The sequence below is a fragment of the Symphalangus syndactylus genome, chromosome 2 (genome assembly GCF_028878055.3).
Source record: "Symphalangus syndactylus isolate Jambi chromosome 2, NHGRI_mSymSyn1-v2.1_pri, whole genome shotgun sequence".
NCBI classification, from domain to species: Eukaryota; Metazoa; Chordata; class Mammalia; order Primates; family Hylobatidae; genus Symphalangus; species Symphalangus syndactylus.
In genome coordinates, this window is record NC_072424.2 from 27,504,831 (window position 1) to 27,524,545 (window position 19,715).

Consider the following 19,715-nt stretch of genomic DNA (forward strand, 5'->3'; position numbering starts at 1 on the left):
TTCTTCTTGGTAAGCAATTTCGGTCTTATTATCTGGGTTTTATCAAGTTCAGGGAAACATTATAAAATTAAATTTTATAACTGTATCACTACTATTTGGCCTTCTCGAACGTCTAGTCCTATCTGCCATGACTTTTTAACTTTTCACTTCTTTTGTATACCTTTCTTTTTGATCTAGATTCTAGGGGACTTTTAGTTTATCCTAGAGATCATCACTTTGGTCTCTGGCTGTGTTCATTTGGTTATATGGAATTTTCCATTAAATTTGATTTGGCAAACATATCTCTAAGAATTGTATTTTATTCTGTTTCCTTTTTGTATCAGCCTCATCATATTTTAAACATGCAATTTAAATATCCTTTCTATGTTTTTTTTCTCCTAGGATCACATCTCCTTGTTCATCTTGGCCATTTCAATAGATCTTAAAGAGAAAAAAAAGCATGAAATAATTGTGCTTGGTCCTTATTATCTTGAACCAGAAATCTGATTCTCTTATTTATACAGGACATTTAGTAGAATATTCATTTTGCATGTTAACAGAATAATTCATTATGTGTTGTAGACAATCTTGCCTTTCAGAGGGACATCTAAACCATAAACCAGTTAACTAGAATATGTAATATCTTTCCACCACAAATAGTAATATGATAGTGTCATAGGCCAAAAATCAGGGAAACAGATTCTAATGGCTATTTATTACATCCATGTCTCAGCTTGCTTCTCTGTAAATAATTGTCCTGTATAACCTAAGACAGTCTACTCAACCCTGCTAAGAAATTCCCTAACAACTGCTTTGTTTCAAGTAATGGTAGGTAATTCAAATAAATTCTCCCAATAAAATAAATAAATAAATGAAAACATCTTCCAAAACCAACATCAGAGAGTTAACAACATAATGACTAAACACCAGAACAGAAACAAGCTGGCAACCCAGATAGAAGCAAAACAATGGAGATAATTCTGTCCTAAGAGCATATCCCTAACTGGAAGATGCAGCTAAAAGGCTAAGTTATTTTTCCAGCAAGAGTCAAAATCTAGGGCCTCCCAAGGGTGGGGACTCTAGTCATCAACCTCAACTGGGACCCTCTAGAGCTGCACCCTACCAGTAGAGGTGAACTGGAAATAAAATAGTCATCCAGTTAGCCTGCAGCAAACCTTTTAATCACTTGGGGGACCACAAAAATCTCAAGCCTTGAACACAAATTGATTAAAGTGATCCCCTCTCTACTAGGTACCCAACAGAGACAGACAAAAACTTTTCTGGAGAAAGATAACATCATCACAGGCCTCAAATGATTTAGTAATCATGCCTCTAAAATATTCATGACTAGACCAAGCACGGTGGCTAAGGCCTATAATCCCAGCAATTTGGAAGGCAGAGGCGGGCAGATCACCTGAGGTCAGGAGTTCAAGACCAGCCTGGCCAACATAGTGAAACCTCATCTCTATTAAAAATAGAAAAAAATTAGCCAGGCGTGGTGGTGGACACCTGTAGTCCCAGCTACTCAGGAGGCTGAGGCCAGAGAATCGCTTGAACCCAGGAGGCCGAGGCTGCAGTGAGCCAAGATCGCGCCACTGCACTCCAGCCTGAGAGGCAGAGTGAAACTCTGTCTCAAAAAAAATAAAAATTAAAATACTAAATATTAATGACTGAAATTATGTAAATTAAGTAGAGATGTAATTTTTCTAAATAAATATTATAGTATCCTTATACCACATTAATAACTAAAAAGGCATCAGAATTTTTAAAATTCACTTTACTGGTATAAATTTATGGGCAATCGGAAAAATAAACAAGACTACATAAACACAGAACATATCACAGCTCAATTCAATTTTTTGCAATTTGGCTAAGTCTCTAAAACATATTTTGAACTTCAAGTCATCTCCTCGCTTATTCCCTTAGTATTACAGATAAACAAACGTTAAAGTATATTGGCCATGTTTAAAAAACTAAACAGCAATGGTTTTATTTTTCAGTATGGAATACTTTAGCAAAGAAAGGACCACACCCAGTATAATAACATGCAACTCAGAAATAAGGAGAAATAGAAAGAGCCACCCATTTTGCAATTTAAACTATGACAGAATATATATACATGTAACTCAATATTCTCTCTCTTTTATAATCCCATTGGGCTCATTTCCTAAAACCTATTTTCTTTGCCAAGAAAAGGAAATGAAAAGTGACTTTAAAATATTATCTTAAAAGTTTTACAACTTTGGTAATTGTGAATTTTACTCCTGAATTTTCATTACCAAATGGATCAAAAATAGTCCTATTAATATCCAGTTAGCTATTAACAGCTATCAATATCTTCTTTCTCCTCTCATACCTATAGTATCTGGGAGGTCTAGCAGTTCATTGTGCTGCAAGTCAAGGTTGGTTATCTGTGTACAGTTTCCAATCTCCTTTGGAAGGTGTTCAAGTTGATTGTGAGCTACATCCAGCGTAATGAGGTTACATAATTCACCTGTAAATTGACCAACATAAAAACTCAATAAGCATTATTAAAGAATATACTAGATAATACTTGTAAGCAGGAAAATAAATTTTATAATTTCTGAACACAACTGGAAACATAACCTTATTAGATAGACAACTTTTATTTTAAAATTTTAAATCATTTAGTGAACGTACTTGCATTGCAAGAAAATAAAAACTTCTTTTTTCTGTATCACAATTGCATTTTCTTTCTCAAAAACTAAGTCAACCACAAACCTGAAACCATTACTTCAAGATGACATCTGATAAAATGTTGTTTGTGAATGATTACTTTTTCAACCTCTTTAAGTAACCAAATCAGCCACAAATGTTTACATATATTCCAAAATTTGAAGTACTGATTTTGTTAACCAAATTCAGCACAATAATATCAGATACACCTTGAGTTCAGTTTGAGGGTCATAATCTACCTCAAGATATGGAAATAAATGGAAATGGAAAAGTGATTTTAAAATATTATCTTAAAAGTTTTACAACTTTGATAATTGTGAATTTTAATCTTGAATTTTCATTACCAAAATGGATCAAGATAGTCTTCTTAATACTCAGTTAGCTATTAATAGCTATAAGTATCTTCTTTTTCCTCTCATACCTATAGTATCTAGGAGGTCTAGCAGTTCACTGTGTTGCCAAAGTTGGTTATCTGTGTACTGTTCTCAGTCTCCTTTGGAAGGTGTTCAAGTTGATTGTGAGCTACATGCAGCTTTCAAATATGAAATCTCATATATGCTTTCAAATATGCATGTGTTCTGATGTTATATAAATGCATAAATTGACATTTATAAATAAAAATTGCTTCTCAATTTACTAGGACTCTAAAAGAACAGAAAATAAGGTATATTTCTCCCTTTCCATTCTGGTCGAAATGGTCTGTACTGGCAATTTAAATTACTTGTAGTGTTATTAAGCTTTAAAAAAATCTTTTCATTTTTATTGGTCTTGTCAAGGTTTTTCTATTTATTATTATTTTTTAAGGCAGAGGTTGGAGATACAGAAAAGCACAAACTATAGAACTCTGAAGAATGGGTGTGGAACACATTTTTAAGCTACACATAATAAACACAGGCAACAAAAGAAAAATCGATGTTAGATTTTATCAAAATTAAAAACTTCGGCCGGGCGCAGTGGCTCACGCTTGTAATCCCAGCACTTTGGGAGGCCGAGGCGGGCGGATCACGAGGTCAGGAGATCGAGACCACGGTGAAACCCCGTCTCTACTAAAAATACAAAAAAAATTAGCCGGGCGTGGTGGCGGGCGCCTGTAGTCCCAGCTACTCGGAGAGGCTGAGGCAGGAGAATGGCGTGAACCCGGGAGGCGGAGCTTGCAGTGAGCCGAGATTGCACCACTGCACTCCAGCCTGGGTGACAGAGCAAGACTCCGTCTCAAAAAAAAAAAAAAAAAAAAAAAAAAAAACTTCAGTGCATCAGAGGATACTATGAAGAGTGAAAAGGCAACCTATATAGTGGGAGAAAATATATGCAAATCATATATCTCATAATGGATTAATATCCAAATATATAAAGAACTACGATAAAACAAGACCACCACAAAAAAACCTCAAAGAAGACAATTTTAAAATGGGCAATGGACTTCAACAGATATTTCTCTAATGATATACAAGTGCGCAATAAACACATGAAAAGATGCTCAACATCAGTAATCACTAGCGAAATGCAAATCACAACGAGATACCACTTCATACCCATTGGGATGGCTATTATCAAAAAACAGAAAATAACAAGTACTAGTGAGGATGTAGAGAAATTGGAAACTTTGTGCATTGCTGTTGGGAAATGGTACAGTTGCTGTGAAAAACTGTACAGTGGTTCTTCAAAAAATTAAACATAAAATTACCATATAATCCAGCAATTCAACTTCAAGGTATATATCGAAAAGAACTGAAAGCAGGGACACAAACAGGTAATTGTACACCAATGTTCATAGCAGCATTATTCACAATAATCAAAATGTGGAAACAACCCAACTGTCTATTAACGAATGAATAACCAAAATGTGGTATGTATATATAATGGAGTATTATACAGACTTGAATACATTTCTCATAGGTGCTAAACATGGATAAACCTGGAAAACATTATAAACCAAGTGAAATAAGCCACACACAAAAGAACAATTTTATGATCCCTCTTATATGAAGTACCTGGAATAGTCAAATTCATAGAGACAGAAAGCAGAACCGTGGTTAGTAGGTGCTGAGGAGAGAGGGGAATGAGGACTTATTGTTCAGCAGGTACAGAGTTTCAGTCTCAGATGATGAAAATGTTCTGGAGATGAATAATGGTAATCGTTGCACAGCAATGTCAATGTGCTTAATGCCAGTGAACTCTACAAGTAAAAATGGCTAAAATGATAAATTATATATTATGCATATTTTATAATTTGAAAAAAAAACTTATGTGACATAGCTAAGCCAGTGCTAAGAGGGAAGTTTATAGCACTAAATTTTTATATTACAAAAGAGGTAGGATCTCAAATCAGTAATCTAAGTCTCCATCTCAAGAAAACAGAAAAAGATAAAAATAAGTCCAAGCAAGCAAAAGGAAGGTAATAAAAATAAGACTATAAATCAATAAAAATGAAAACAAGGAAGAGAATAGTTAATGTAAATTTAAGATAGTTTTCTTGTGGAAAAAAATCAACGTTTATAGCCCTCCGCCATAGCTTACAAAGATAAAAAAGGGAGAAGGCACATATTTCAAATATTAGCAATGAAAAAAAGGAACACAGATCCTATGGTGTTAAAAAGATAAAAAGGACATATTACAAAAATCTTTGTAATTAAAATCATAAATTCAAAAACTTATATGATATAACCTAATTATTTCAAAGCCACAAACTACCAAAACTCAATCAAGATGAAACAGAAAACCTGAATAGTACTATTGCCGTTAAATAAATATTTGTTAACTAAAAAGTTTTCCAAAAAAGAAATTCTAGGCCCAGATGGCTTCACTACAGACTTTTACCAAATGCTTAGAAATGAATTAACACCGATTTTATGCGATGTCTTCCAAAAAATAGAGGAGGAAACAATTTCAAACTCATTTTATGAGGTATTACCTTGATATTAAAATCAAAGACAGTACAAAAAAGAAAACTATAAATCAATGTCTCTCATGAGATTTCTATGTCAGGAACTTAGACACAAAAATTCTCAACAAAATATTAGAAAACTGAATTCAACAATATAAAAGGGATTATACATCATGACCAAGTATGATTAGGATTAATTCCAGATATGCAAGGTGGGTTTAATATTTGAAAATCAATCAATGTTATTTACCATATCAACAGTCTAAAGAAGTAAGATCATTTGATGATTCATACAAGCAAAACTTTTAACAAATTCAAAATGCATTCATGTTAAAAACTGTCACCAATTTAGAAACAGTGGGGAATTACCTCAATTTAGTAAAAAGCTTCTATAAAAACTTAGAGCTGACTTCCAGTTTCCAAACTAACACATAAAAAATTTTGAAGTCATCGTTCCTGTCCTCACAAGAAAAAGGCTGAACAAACTGAAGATTATCAACTCTTCTTACAACCTTTTGAAATCTGAGGACAAACCTCTGCCCCAGAACGGGAGGGAAACGTGATACAGAGTCACCAGGAGTAGAAGCCACAGCTGGGAGCTTGGTAGGAACACTTACTGCATTCATTCATTCATTCAGACAAAAAATTATTGCTATGTACATTCTCTTTTTCCAGGCACAATACTGGGCACTGAAGAAACAGACTACAATATACTAAATGTTTGTATTCATGAAACTTACAATTCGTAAAAAGACTATAATGTGATTTGAGGGAGGCTAGAGAGAGTCTCTGCTCCAATAGGTCCTTCACTGCTTGCTTATAAAATTTCACCATTAAAGAGCCCTTCTTTTGGATCTTCATGGCCATTCACAGTCAAAGTTCTTTATCTTTAAGGTGGTGACCCATTTCACTGACTCATTCATGAAAGAAAAACTTACTGTGCACCTACTAGAGATTCAACAGTGCAGGAAACGAAACAAGTTTCCATCTGCATGAAGATTCAGCAGTGCAGGAAACAAAGCAAGTTTCCATCCACATGAAACTTACACTGTAGTGTGCATGGAGTGGGGAATCATAAAATAAGGAAATAAAGTGTCAGGATGTGATAACTGCTGTAAACAACAAGAAAACACATAAGGAAAGGAAGTTGGAACTGCTGGGGGAAGTTGGGGTGAAAAAAAAAAAAGCATGTTTGAACTGAGACCCAGGGGATTGGGAGGGGAAATAGGCAAAAAGGAGAGGAGGGGAACAAACTGAGAAATCTAGGGTCTTAAATATCAACCTAAGGAATCTAGACCATTTTGACCAGATAATAAAGAACAATTTAAAGTTTTGAAGCAAACCATGATAATCAGAGTACTGTTCTAAAGTCTGTTTTCTCTAGGTTTGAATGGATGGACTTGAGAAAGAGAAATAAAAAATACAGAGCCTAGGTTGAAGCTACTGCAATTAGCCCACAAGAAATAGTGTGAAGGTCTATACTACATCAGTGGCAGTGGAAGTAAGTGGATGAATAACAGGCCTACTATCAAGAGAGACAGAAAAAGTGACAGGACACTTTGGGAGGCTGAGGCGGGTGGATCACGAGGTCAGGAGATCGAGACCATCTTGGCTAACACGGTGAAACCCCACCTCTACTAAAAATACAAAAAATTAGCCGGGCATGGTGGCAGGCGACTGTAGTCCCAGCTACTCGGGAGGCTGAGGCAGGAGAATGGCATGAACCCGGGAGGCGGAGCTTGCAGTGAGCCAAAACTGCACCACTGCATGCCAGCCTGGGCGACAGAGTGAGACCGTCTCAAAAAAAAAAAAAAAAAGTGACAGGAATGGGGTAGAACAAAGCTTTTCAGACTACATATGGTGAAGGCCTGGTTCTTTGTCTTTTGCTTTTCCCAACTGGTTGTAGATGAGCATTTAAAACACAAACTCACACACTTGGATGTCTCAGCAATCTCAAATTGCTATGTAAGATTCTAAGTGCTTACTTTCAATTTCTGTTCTTAATTTGGGCAAATTAGTAACAAACAGTTGGTGGCCCAGTACCTGTCTCATGAGTAGGCTACACCTTGACAAGAATTAGAACAACAAAAAAATTCTCTGATCCGAAGATACTGAGCTTGGGTTGATAGAGAAGATAAGATGCAATTATGAGAGAGGAATGGAATCCACAAGGAAGAAAAGTTGAGCTGAAGTTACAGTTTGGTCATAATGAATTTAAGATATCAGTGAGACATCTACATAAAATATTTAGTGGCTAACTGTGGGGGAAAAACATGAAGAAAATGTTATCATGGTAGAACATTTTTGTCCTAAGAGAAAGCTGGATTTAACATCTACAAACACTGAGCTCTGGCTAAGGGTGGTGAAGTCATGTTGATAATTTAAAACTGTGGATAAAATATTTAAAGGCATACAGGGAGACCAAAGTAAAAACTAGAGGGAATTTAACCCTTAAAAGAAGGGAATTGTAGTAGGCAGACTTCTAAGATAACCTCCAATGGCCCTGCCTCATGAATAATTGTATACATTATATAATTATCCCTCCCCTTGAGTGTGGGCTAAACTTAGTGACTTGCTTCTTACCAACAGAATATGGCAAAGGTGATGGGATGTCACATTTGTGACTCAGTTACAAAAGACTGTGACTTCCATCTTGCTAGCACTTTATTGATTTCTTAGCTTACACCCTTTGATAAGGCAAGCTGCCATGTTGAAAAGACCCATGTGAAAAGGAACTAAGCAGTCTCCAGCCAACAGTCAGCAAGAAATTGAAGCCCTCTCTCTAGCAACCTGTTAGGAACTAAATCCTAACAAAAACTACATGAGCTGGGATGTGTATCCTTTCCCAGATGAGTCTTCCCAAGCCCTGGCTAACACTATGACTGAAAAACCTTGTGAGAGACCCTAAATCAGAAGTTCCAGTTAAGTTGTGCCTGATACCCAAACCAAAGAAACCATAACAAATGATTGTTGTTATAAGAGTCATCTTTTAATTTGTTACACAACAATAGATAACTAATACAGCAATCATATGAGATTCACTTTCATAAATGCCTTTTTATAAAGCTTTTACCATGAAGTAACTAAAAAATCTGCAGGTAAAAAGTAAATCTTAAGTCAAAAGCCAGAGTCCTACTGCCTAAGAAGCCAAAGGACAGGGTTCAGGGTTGTAAAAGTGACTGGAATTCAAGGTTGGATACTCTGTAAAGGAGGAAATCACAAGGAGCAGAGTCCTAAAATCTTCAAACACACACTCCTCAAATTCTTGCCTGACTCCGAAAATACATGTGGGAGAGGAGACTGCAAGGAGCCCAAGGGGAGAACCACAGCTAGAAGGCTAAAGGAGCTGAGTAGAGATTTCAACAGTTGCCAAATGTGGTCTTTAAGAGTTTAGATTTTCAGTCTTGTCAAGTTGTTGGAGAGTAAGAAAACAAAATTCCAAAAGGGCTATAACACAGGAGAGCAAAGACCACATCTCAAAACTAAGGAATTTAACCTAAGTTTAAGGCTATAACCAAATAGCATCACCCTTAGAAGAGCTAAATCTAAGTCTCTATGGTCAAGGTGACTCAACAGCAATTTAACTGCCTAGCAGAACAAAATGTAATACTTTTCAGAGTACAATGAAATCCACAGGAGTTACAGTATTAGCTATTTATACTAGCCAATCAAGAATTACTAGACTGTCTATTTACCACCATGATGCAACTAGAAAATGAACAAAATGTTTGAGAAAATGGTTTGCAGACTGCAGACAACAGCATATATGACTGTATTCCCTTGTATCACAGGAAAACAACAGAGTCCCATGATTGCCCCAGGTTACTGCCTGGAGGCAGGTTCCAGGTCACAGAAAAAGCAGGGAAGGAATATAGAACAAGGGCCAATAGTTATTACTAAGTTAGGGCAAAAGATCTTAGTCTAGGAAAGCCAAGATGGTTAGAATTTGGGAGGCAGAATTGGAGACAGAAGACAGTAGCAAATAGATTTGTGCAATCTGCAAGAAAGTCTTATTCAGTCTTTGCCTAAATTCTTACCTGCATTAGGTGCAAACAAACTACCAAAGGCTAGGCAAAGACCTAGCAGCAGCAACCCAAACAATTCCCAGCAGTCACACAAGGTTGTGAATAGTGTGAATTCCTACCAGCCACAAAAAGACCTCGTAATATATAGTTTTTCAGGGAGTCATCAAAATTTATTACCTTAGTAGTGGAGCTAAATTAGATGCAGACAAAAGGCTACTAAAACTACCATAACAAAGCTTAAAAGCAAGCCACGAAAGGATTAAACTGACTACAGAAAAATTTAACTGTATGCCAGAGCAAAGTCCAGCACTATTAAAAGAATACAACAAAATCCAAGACTCAACAATGTGAAAATGTTATGAAGCTCACATCCAATTAAAAATTACTAAACATGCAGGATGGGTACGGTGGCTCACGCCTGTAATCCAAGCACTTTGGGAGGCTGAGGCGGGTGGATCACCTGAGGTTGGGAGTTTGAGACCAGCCTGACCAACATGGAGAAACCCCATCTCTATTAAAAACACAAAATTAGTCAGAAGTGGTGGCGCATGCTTGTAATCTCAGCTACTCGGGAGGCTTGAACCCAGAAGGTGGAGATTGCAGTGGGCCACTGCACTCTAGCCTGGGCAACAAGAGCAAAACTCTGTCTCAAAAAAAAAAAAAAAATTACTAGACATGCAAAGAAGCAGGAAAATATGACCCACAACCAGGAGAAAAGTCATTCTGTAGCAACAGAAACAAAAATAAAAGATGAAACTATAAGACAAGGACAGTGAACAAACTGTTAAACAATGAGCTCCATATGTTTAAGGTAAAAGAAAACTTGAATAAAAATGACACCCAATGGAATGTATAGAGGTGAGAAATAAAATACCTGATATGAAAACTTCACTCTATAGAACAGCAGATTTAGACACTGAAGAAGAAATGATATACAGCAACAACAAAAAAATAGCAATAAAACTATCTAAAATATACATGGACACCCATGGACAAACAGAGCATCAATGACCTAAAACGTCAAGTCTAATATACATGTAATTAGAGACTCAGATAATAGAAAAAAAAAAGGACCAAGAAAGGGAAAAGTTACAAGAAATATGGCCAAAATTTTTCCAATTTTGATGAAAACCATAAACCCACAGATCCAAGAGGCTCATAAACTCCAAGATAAGAATAACAGCAGACTTCTTGTCAAAAACTAGGCAAGCTATAAGAAAATGGAGAGGTGTCTCTAAAATACTGAGGGGGAAGAAAAGGAAACTTTCAAACTAGCATTGCTGTATTAGGAAAAACAGCTTTCAAAAATGAAGGCAGCAAGGTGTGGTGGCTCACACCCTTAATCCCAACATTCTGGGAGGCTGAGGTGGGTGGATTGCTTGAGCTCAGGATTTTGAAGACCACTCTGGGCAATATAGTAAGACCCTGCCTCTACAAAAGATAACAAAAACTAGCTGGGTGTGGTGCACATACCTGTAGTCCCAGCTACTCGGGAGGCTGAGGAGGAAGGATCACTAGAGCCCAGGAGGTCGAGGCTGCAGTGAGCCATAATCACACCACTGCACTCAAGCCTGGGTAACAGAGTGAGACCTTGTCTCAAAAAAAAAAAAAAAAAAAAAAGCGCAAAATAAAGATTTTAAAATAAACAAAGCTGAGCAAATTCATTTTGAGCAGACCTGCACTACAATATGTTAATGGACGTTCTTTGGGCAAAAAGAAAATGATTTGAGGCTGGCTGTGGTAGCTCATGCCTGTAATCCCAACACTTTGAGAGGCCGAGGCGGGTGGAGATCACCTGAGGACAGAATTTGAGACCAGCCTGGCTAACATGGTGAAACCCTGTCTCTACTAAAAATACAAAAATTAGCCAGGTATGGTAGTGTACACCTGTAATTCCAGCTACTCAGGAGGCTGAAGCAGGAGAATCACTTGAACCCGTGAGACAGAGGTTGCAATGAACCGAGATCACGCCGTTGCACTCCAGCCTTGGCAACAAGAGCAAAACTCTGCCTCACAAAAAAAAAAAAAGAAGAAGAGAAGATCCAGCAATGAATGCTAAAATTAGTGAGCAAAAGATTAGGGAAAAATAAGGTATCTGTATAGTCTAAAAACATCTCCCAAGATAAATTAAAAAATATATATTAACTTTAAAGTGGAGAAGCACAGCAGAAGCTGTGGAGAAGCATTAACCAACCGGTCAAGGTCAAAATCACCAGTCATGAGACTTATCAATATCAATTTATACAATTCACTGGAAAAGGCAACACAATCACCACTGTGGTATCCCTGACAAAAATACCAAACTCAAACTAGTCATGAAAAAAAAAAAATTAAACAAAGGAAAAATGAGTGATATGCTATCAAACATTTGAGCGGTACTCTGCAAAAGTATCAATGCCATGAAAGAAAAGGAAAGCCTTTCAGTCTTTGCTTTCAGATTGTCAAAGATCAGAGGATACTAAGGACACATGACTATTAAAAATGTAACATGGGCCAGGCGTGGTGGCTCACGCCTGTAATCCCAGCACTTTGGGAGGCCGAGGCAGGCAGATCACAAGGTCAGGAGATCGAGACCATCTTCGCTAACACGGTGAAACCCTGTCTTTACTAAAAACACAAAAAATTAGCCAGGCGTGGTCACAGGCACCTGTAGTCCCAGCTACTGGGGAGGCTGAGGCAGGAGAATGGCGTGAACCCAGGAAGTGGAGCTTGCAGTGAGCCAAGACTGCACCACTGCACTCCAGCCTGGGAGACAGAGCGAGATCCTGTCTCAAAAAAAAAAAAGTAACATAGGATTCTAGAACAGAAAATGGACATTAGTGGAAAAACTGATGAAATTAACTAAAATTTGTAGTTTATTGTACTGTATCACTGTTAATTTCTTGGTTCTGATCACTACACAATGGTTATATAGGATGTTAATATCAAGAAACTAAGTGAAGAGTATATGGAAATCTTTCAAAATGGTTTTGCAACTTTTCTCTATGTCTAGAATTTGTTCAAAATAAAAAATTTTGAAAAATTGTTTAAAAACAAAATTTAAACCTTAAAGCAAAATAGTATCAATGTGGCCGGGCGCGGTAGCTCACGCTTGTAATCCCAGCACTTTGGGAGGCCGAGTCGGGCGGATTACGAGGTCAGGAGATCGAGACCACGATGAAACCCCGTCTCTACTAAAAATACAAAGAATTAGCCGGGCGTGGTGGCGGGCGCCTGTAGTCCCAGCTACTTGGAGAGGCTGAGGCAGGAGAATGGCGTGAACCCGGGAGGCAGATCTTGCAGTGAGCCGAGATTGCGCCACTGCACTCCAGCCTGGGCGACAGAGCGAGACTCCGTCTCAAAAAAAAAAAATAGTATAAATGTATTATTATGGGACTTACAATAATGTGAAGAAGTAAAATGTATGACAATAACTGTACAAAGAATGGAAGGAGGGAAATAAAGGTGTTCTGTTGTGAAGTTCTTAGGATATATGCAAAATAATACAATATTATTTCAATGTAAAATGTGTCAAGTTCTGGTATGTATGGTAAACACTAAGGGAAACACTAAAAAAAAACCCACAAAGATGTGTAACTAATATGCCAAAAGTTGAGATAAATGAAACTTTTATTTAAAAAATACTTAATCCATAAGGAAGCAGGAGAGGAAGGCAAAAAAGGAACAAGTGGCTGTCAGGCAGGATAGAAACACAAGACCTAAGTATATGCTGTTTACAAAACCCATTTTAAAAAGATAGAAAAGGTATACAATGCAAGCACTGTATGACACTGTTGAATGTAAAACATTATCAACCACCTTGACCTTGCTGATAATTTTACAATCCTCCAAAAAACAGCAGAATATAGTCTTTTCAACTGCATTTAGAGTACTTATCAAGACAAGCCCTATTTTATAAATCAAAGCAAAAAACAAAGCTGAAAATCTCTCATATATTTGGAAACTGAACAATTAACTTCTTAATAATCCATGGATCAGAGAAGAAATAACAAGGGATATCTAGAAAATATTTTGAATAATGAAAAGACAACCTGCCAAAATTTGTGTGCTGCTAAAAAAGTACTTTGAGGGAAATCTCTAGCTATGAAATAGTTATATAATGAAAGAATAAAGGCCTGAAATCAATCTAAACGACCAACTTAAGAAAACAAACCAAAGCATATTAAACCCAAAGTAATAAGGAATTTAAAAATAAAGACAAGAAAACATAAAAACAAAAGAATTTTTAAAAGATAAATAAAATTGATACACATCAAGCCAAACTGATAAGCAAAGAGAGAAGGCCCAAATTACCAATTTCAAGAATGAAAGGGGAACACCACTCTATACACACACACATATATATATATACGTATATATATATATATATACGTATATATATATATACACGTATATATATATATATATATATACGTATATATATATATATATATATATATATACGTATATATATATATATATATATATATATATACGTATATATATATGTATGTATATGGAACATTAGGCCGGGCGCAGTGGCTCACACCTGTAATCCCAGCACTTTGGGAGGCCGAGGCAGGCGGATCGCCTGAGGTTGGGAGTTCGAGACCAGCCTGGCCAGCATGGTGAAACCCTGTCTTTAATAAAGATACAAAAATTAGCCAGGCGTGGAGGCAGGTGCCTATAATCCAGCTACTCGGGAAGCTGAGACAGGAGAATCGCTTGAACCCAGGAGGCAGACGTTGCGGTGAGCCGAGATCGCGCCATTGCACTCCAGCCTGGGCAACAGAGCGAGACTCTGTCTCAAAAAAAAAAAAAAAAAAAAAAAATGTGTGTATATATATGTGTGTATATATATATGTATGCATGTATATATATATGTGTATATATGTATACACATATATATGGAACATTAAAAGCATAACAAAAATATGAACTTTAAGCCAATAAAATCAACAAATTGTACAAAATAGACAAACGCCCTGACAGATCAAACTACAAAATTTCAATAGAGAACAAATAGAAAACCTGAATAACTATATGTCTATTAAATAAACTGAATTCGAAATTCAAAACTTGTCCATACACACAAAGAAAACCCTAGTCCCAGATTGTATGGCTGATAAATTCTACCAAACATTTAAGGAGGAAATAATACTAATTCTGCACAAACTCTTCTAGAATATAAAAGAGGAAGAAACATGTCTCAACTCATTCTATGATACGAGGACAGTATTACCCTGATACCAAACCATGACCAAAATTTTTAAAAAAGAAAATAAAATTACAGATCAATATCTATGATGAATACAGATAAAAAAAAATCCTTAACAAAATTTTAGTAAATTAAATCCAGAAATACATAAAAAGGCCCTTTGAAAATGTACCTAGTAGGCAATCAAAGATTGGTAAATGAGTAATTTAGGTTTGTTTCACCGTTATAAACTTTCCTTTACTCTTACTTGACTCACATTTAGGATTCTTATATTCTAAAATAACTCTTGTTCTTTATAGGGACATTTTTCAAATATTCAGAGTTTAACTCTATAAAAATCATAGCAAATCTTATTAAAATACATTTGTAAAACTATATAATTAAAAAGAGTTGGAAATAATTGTCCCACAAGTTTGAACAGATTTAGAGAGGTCAGAATTTATAACAGAACATTATTTATACTTGTCTTAAAAGCTTAATTATCCCTTTTCATTGCAAAGACGGCTTCAGGGGCTCTTCTAAGCAAGTGTTTCTGCAACTAAGGGACATGGACAAGTGACAATGTTCCTCTGATTTTGTAACATGTTGTCTTTAGGGTACAATGTCTGTCTCCCTGTCTTTCCCATACCTCGGCCACATTGAAAGTAAACTGTCTCCTTTGATCCTATCAAGTCCTTCTAAAATAGTTCAAGTGCCATTTTTCTGTGTGTGTGTTTGTTTTTTTTTTTTTCCTCCTGAGACAGGGTCTCTGCCACCCAGGCTGGACTAAAGTGGCGAGATCACAGCTCACTGCAGCCTCAACCTACCGGGCTCAGGTGACTCTCCCACATCAACCTCATGAGTAGCTGGGAATGTGGGTGTGTGCCCAGCATGCCCAGCTAATTTTTTGTAGAGACAGGGTTTTGCCATGTTGCCCAGGCTTGTTTCAAACTCCTGGGCTCAAGTAATCCACCTGCCTTGGCCTCCCAAAGTGCTATTCTGTGTTCTTTTTTTGCCTCCTTTAGCAATAATAACTTCTCTGGGTTTTTGTTGTTTAGTGAAAAGCATGACAATTTCATAACAGTAATAAGTAAAGAGTTCATTTGTAGGTTTCTAATGTTTCTTGCTGGTTCCCAGTCAAAAGGAGTTATTTATTAAGAACTATGAATTTCCTTTACTGATTTATCTTTCCTGCTAAAGTAAGTTACTTACTAGCATGTGTACAAACATTCAAATGAGATTATTAAATAATGTTACCTGAACCATATAAGCAATTGTACCACTCCTGGCAGTCCTGAGAGAATTTCAAGAATTTTAGTGATCACAAGTTACAATTTTAGTTAATACTGAAAATATTACTGAAATATTATAATGCTGTACTAAAATAAAATATATAATACTAAAATCATGAAAATACTATAGTTTTTATATATTATAAACTTATAGTAATAATATCATAATACTATAATACTAAAATATAAAATAAAATAGGTTAATAGTACTGAGCTTTATTAAATTTCCTTCGAGCCACATTTATTGAAAGCCTACCACTTAATGTCTAAAAAATTCACAGAAAAATTACATAATAGGAGTTAAACTAAATCTCTAAGGTCAACTTTCTGAAAAAGTTGCTGACTCCGTTCAATATGTTTATATATAGATATTAATTATATACACACGTATATGTTGGTTATATGTAAGTCATTTGACTTATGATAAAATATAACACCTCCATATTGCAGAATAGTAAGAAACTGATTTTGTTTTCAATAAATGTTACTGAGTCAAATAGGTAATTTTAAAAATGCTGATTCTTAAATGTAAATTTAAGGAGGTGAAAAAGCTCTATGATGAAAACTGTAAAACAATGAAAGAAATTCAAAGGGACCAAAAAATGGAAAGACATTCCATGCTCATGAATTAAAAGGATTAATATTGTTACAATATCCACACTATCCAAAGTGATCTACAGATTCAATGCAATCTCTATCAAAATGCCAATGACATTCTTAAAAAAAAAAAAAAAAATCCTAAAGTTCATGTGAAACCATAGAAGACTCTAAATAGCCAAAGCAATACTGAGCAAAAAGGACAAAACTGCAGGCATCACACTACCTGACCTCAAAGTATACACAAAGTTAGAGTAACCAAAATGCACAGTACTGGCATAAAAAGACAATAGATCAATGGAACAGAGAAGAGAACCCAGAAATAAATCCACATATTTACAGCCAACTGATACTTGATAAAGGAGCCAAGAATATACATTGAAGAAAGGACAGACCCTTCAAGAAATGGTGCTGAGAAAGATGGATATATATATATATATATATATATATGCAGAAGAATGAAACTAGACTCCTATCTCTCACTATATACAAAAAACTAACTCAGAATGAACTGAAGACTTAAATGTCAAAAACCAAAAATATAAAACTACTAGAAGAAACATAGGGGAACTTCAGGACAATGGTCTGGGCAAAGATTTTATGGGTAAAACCTCAAAAGTAGGGCAAACCCAAGCAAAAACAGACAAATGGAATTATTTCAAAATAAAAACTTCTGCAGAGCAAAGGAAACAAAGACTGAAGAGACAACCTGCAGAATGAAAGAAAATATATGCAAACTACTCATCTGACAATAGATTAATATACAAGAACTCAATAGCGAAACAATAATCATTATTATATGATTTAAAAATGGGCAAACAATCTAAATAGACATTTCTCAAGATATATAAATGGCCAAAAGGTGTATGAAAAAATGCTCAACATCACTAATCATCAGAGAAATGAAAATCGAAAGTACAATGAGAAGGTATCTCAACCCTATTGGAATGGCTATCATCAAAATGACAAAAAAAAAAAACATCACAACAACAACAAAAACAGATACTGGTAAGAATGCAGAAAAAGAAGAACTCTTATACACTGTTGGTGGGTGTACCATAAATTGATACAGCCACTATGGAAAACAGTATGAAGGTTACTCAAAAAACTAAACAAAAACCTATCACATGACCAAATAATCCGACTACTGGGTATATATCCAAAGGAAAGGAAATCAGTATATCAAAGAGATATCTTCACTCTCTTATTTATTACAATACTATTCACAATAGTCAAGATATGGAATCAACCTCTAACAACAGATGAAGAAAGAAAATGTGGTATATATACACAATGAAATGCTATTTGGCCAAAAAAAGAATAAAATTCTGTCATTCACAGCAACATGAATGAGCCTGAAGGACATTATGTTAAATGAAATGAGCCAGGCACAGAAATATAAATACTGCATTTTCTCGCATGCTAAAAAAAGTTGATCTCAAAGAAGTAGTGAGTAGAATAGTGGTTACTAGAGGCTGAGAAGGGTGGTGGGGGTTGAGGAGCAGCAGGATGGGGAGAGGTTGGTTAATGGACACAAAACTACAGCTAGGAGGAATTCTATCTGTTCTAAATTCTATTGTTCAGTAACACTGTCGGGTGACTTTAGCGAACAATTTATTGTATATTTTCAAATAGCTAGTAGAGAGGATTTTGAATGTGTCCAATGAAAAGCAATGATAAATGTCTGAGGTGATGGATATGCTAATTACCATGATTTGATTATCACACATTGTATACATGTATGGAAACATCACATTGTAAACCACAAATAGGAACAATTATTATCTCTCATACATATGAATGCTGTGAGAATTGCTTTGTAAATGAAGAAAATGATCTGGGTTCTCAAAAAGCATATACTTTAATATATTAGATAATTTTCCTAGGCAAAAAAGGTTATTTTGACAACTAGACCCACATGAAATTGTATACTACATAAATATGTAGCATTTTATTGAACCTACAATGTAGGTAAAACACATTTTTAAAAATACTCCAACTTCTCTTTTTATAAAGAATAATAAATAAGGGAAACTTTAAAGAAAGAGAAGAAATCCTAAACACACAATTCAGAGAGAAAAGAAATCACAGGAATATTAGCAAAATACAAAATGAAGTTTATATCTGGTTTCAATGAGCAACAATTTCCTTCCCAGAAAAACAAAATCCTTTACAACTTCACTGTCTAGAGCTGCCTGAATAGATTCATTATACAAACTGTCTATCTGGTGGCCCCTACTCTAATCCACTCATAAACAGAGAATATACAAAAGCACATCTTTTAACAGGAAACTCAAAGGAACCAATCAGTTGGGAAAAGAGGTAAAAAAGTGCTTATTTCCTGTTGTCCCTCTGAAAATATGGGTTCTTGACTGTCTTTGTGTAGAGTGAAGAGTCTTTTTCAAGATTAGAAATGGAGAAAGAAGGAATGACAGGAAGAACGGAACATTGATCTATAAAAGAAAGCAATAACTAAGGTTTCAATTTGTCTACTTAACCCAAAAAGAGGGGACATTTACTTTGTCTATGCCTTAACATACAAAAGAAGAAACGTAAATGAACATTACCAAATGAAAAGTTTTCTTAGCTACTTTCTGATATATTATCTCTGGCTCTGAACAGTCTGTTCCAGTATCTTTTTACTGTTTTCTGCCAATCTTTACCCATGTGAGTACGTATCACTGGTATGAAATCACATTACATTAATAAAAATGCCATTAATGCTTAAAAGGATAAATGTTCTAATTTTGGTATTTTTTTCTTATCAAGGCAACAGCATAGCCCAACCTTGTGTACTGGTTAAATTCTAATTATATTATTTAAACTAAGTAGTAGGCTCTATTTCGAAAACTCCTAATTTTAAAAAAAATTATTTTTATTTTTTAGAGATAGGGTCTAGCTCTGTTGCCCAGGCTGAAGTGCGGTGGCACAATCATAGCTGACTGCCCAGCCAACTCCTGGGCTCAAGGATCCTCCTGCCTCAGTCTTCCCAGTAGTTGGGATTTGAGGTGTGAGTCACAGTGCCCAGCTAAAAACTTATATTCCTCAAATATACTGATGAATAC

At 35.6% G+C, this 19,715-nt stretch overlaps 1 protein-coding gene across 2 annotated transcripts in view; it reads right to left on the reverse strand.

Moving 5' to 3' along the window:
* The window catches only part of SHOC2 (SHOC2 leucine rich repeat scaffold protein), a 93,504-nt gene that overhangs the window by 24,501 nt on the left and 49,288 nt on the right, over positions 1 to 19,715 (reverse strand). Inside the window, exon 3 of one of the 2 annotated variants that reach the window (XM_055249312.2) lies at positions 2,336 to 2,473. The exons of the other annotated variant lie outside the window; for it this stretch is intronic. Coding sequence (XP_055105287.1) covers positions 2,336 to 2,473 — 138 coding nt within the window. The remainder of the gene's footprint in view (positions 1 to 2,335; positions 2,474 to 19,715) is intronic. 2 annotated transcript variants of the gene reach the window in all.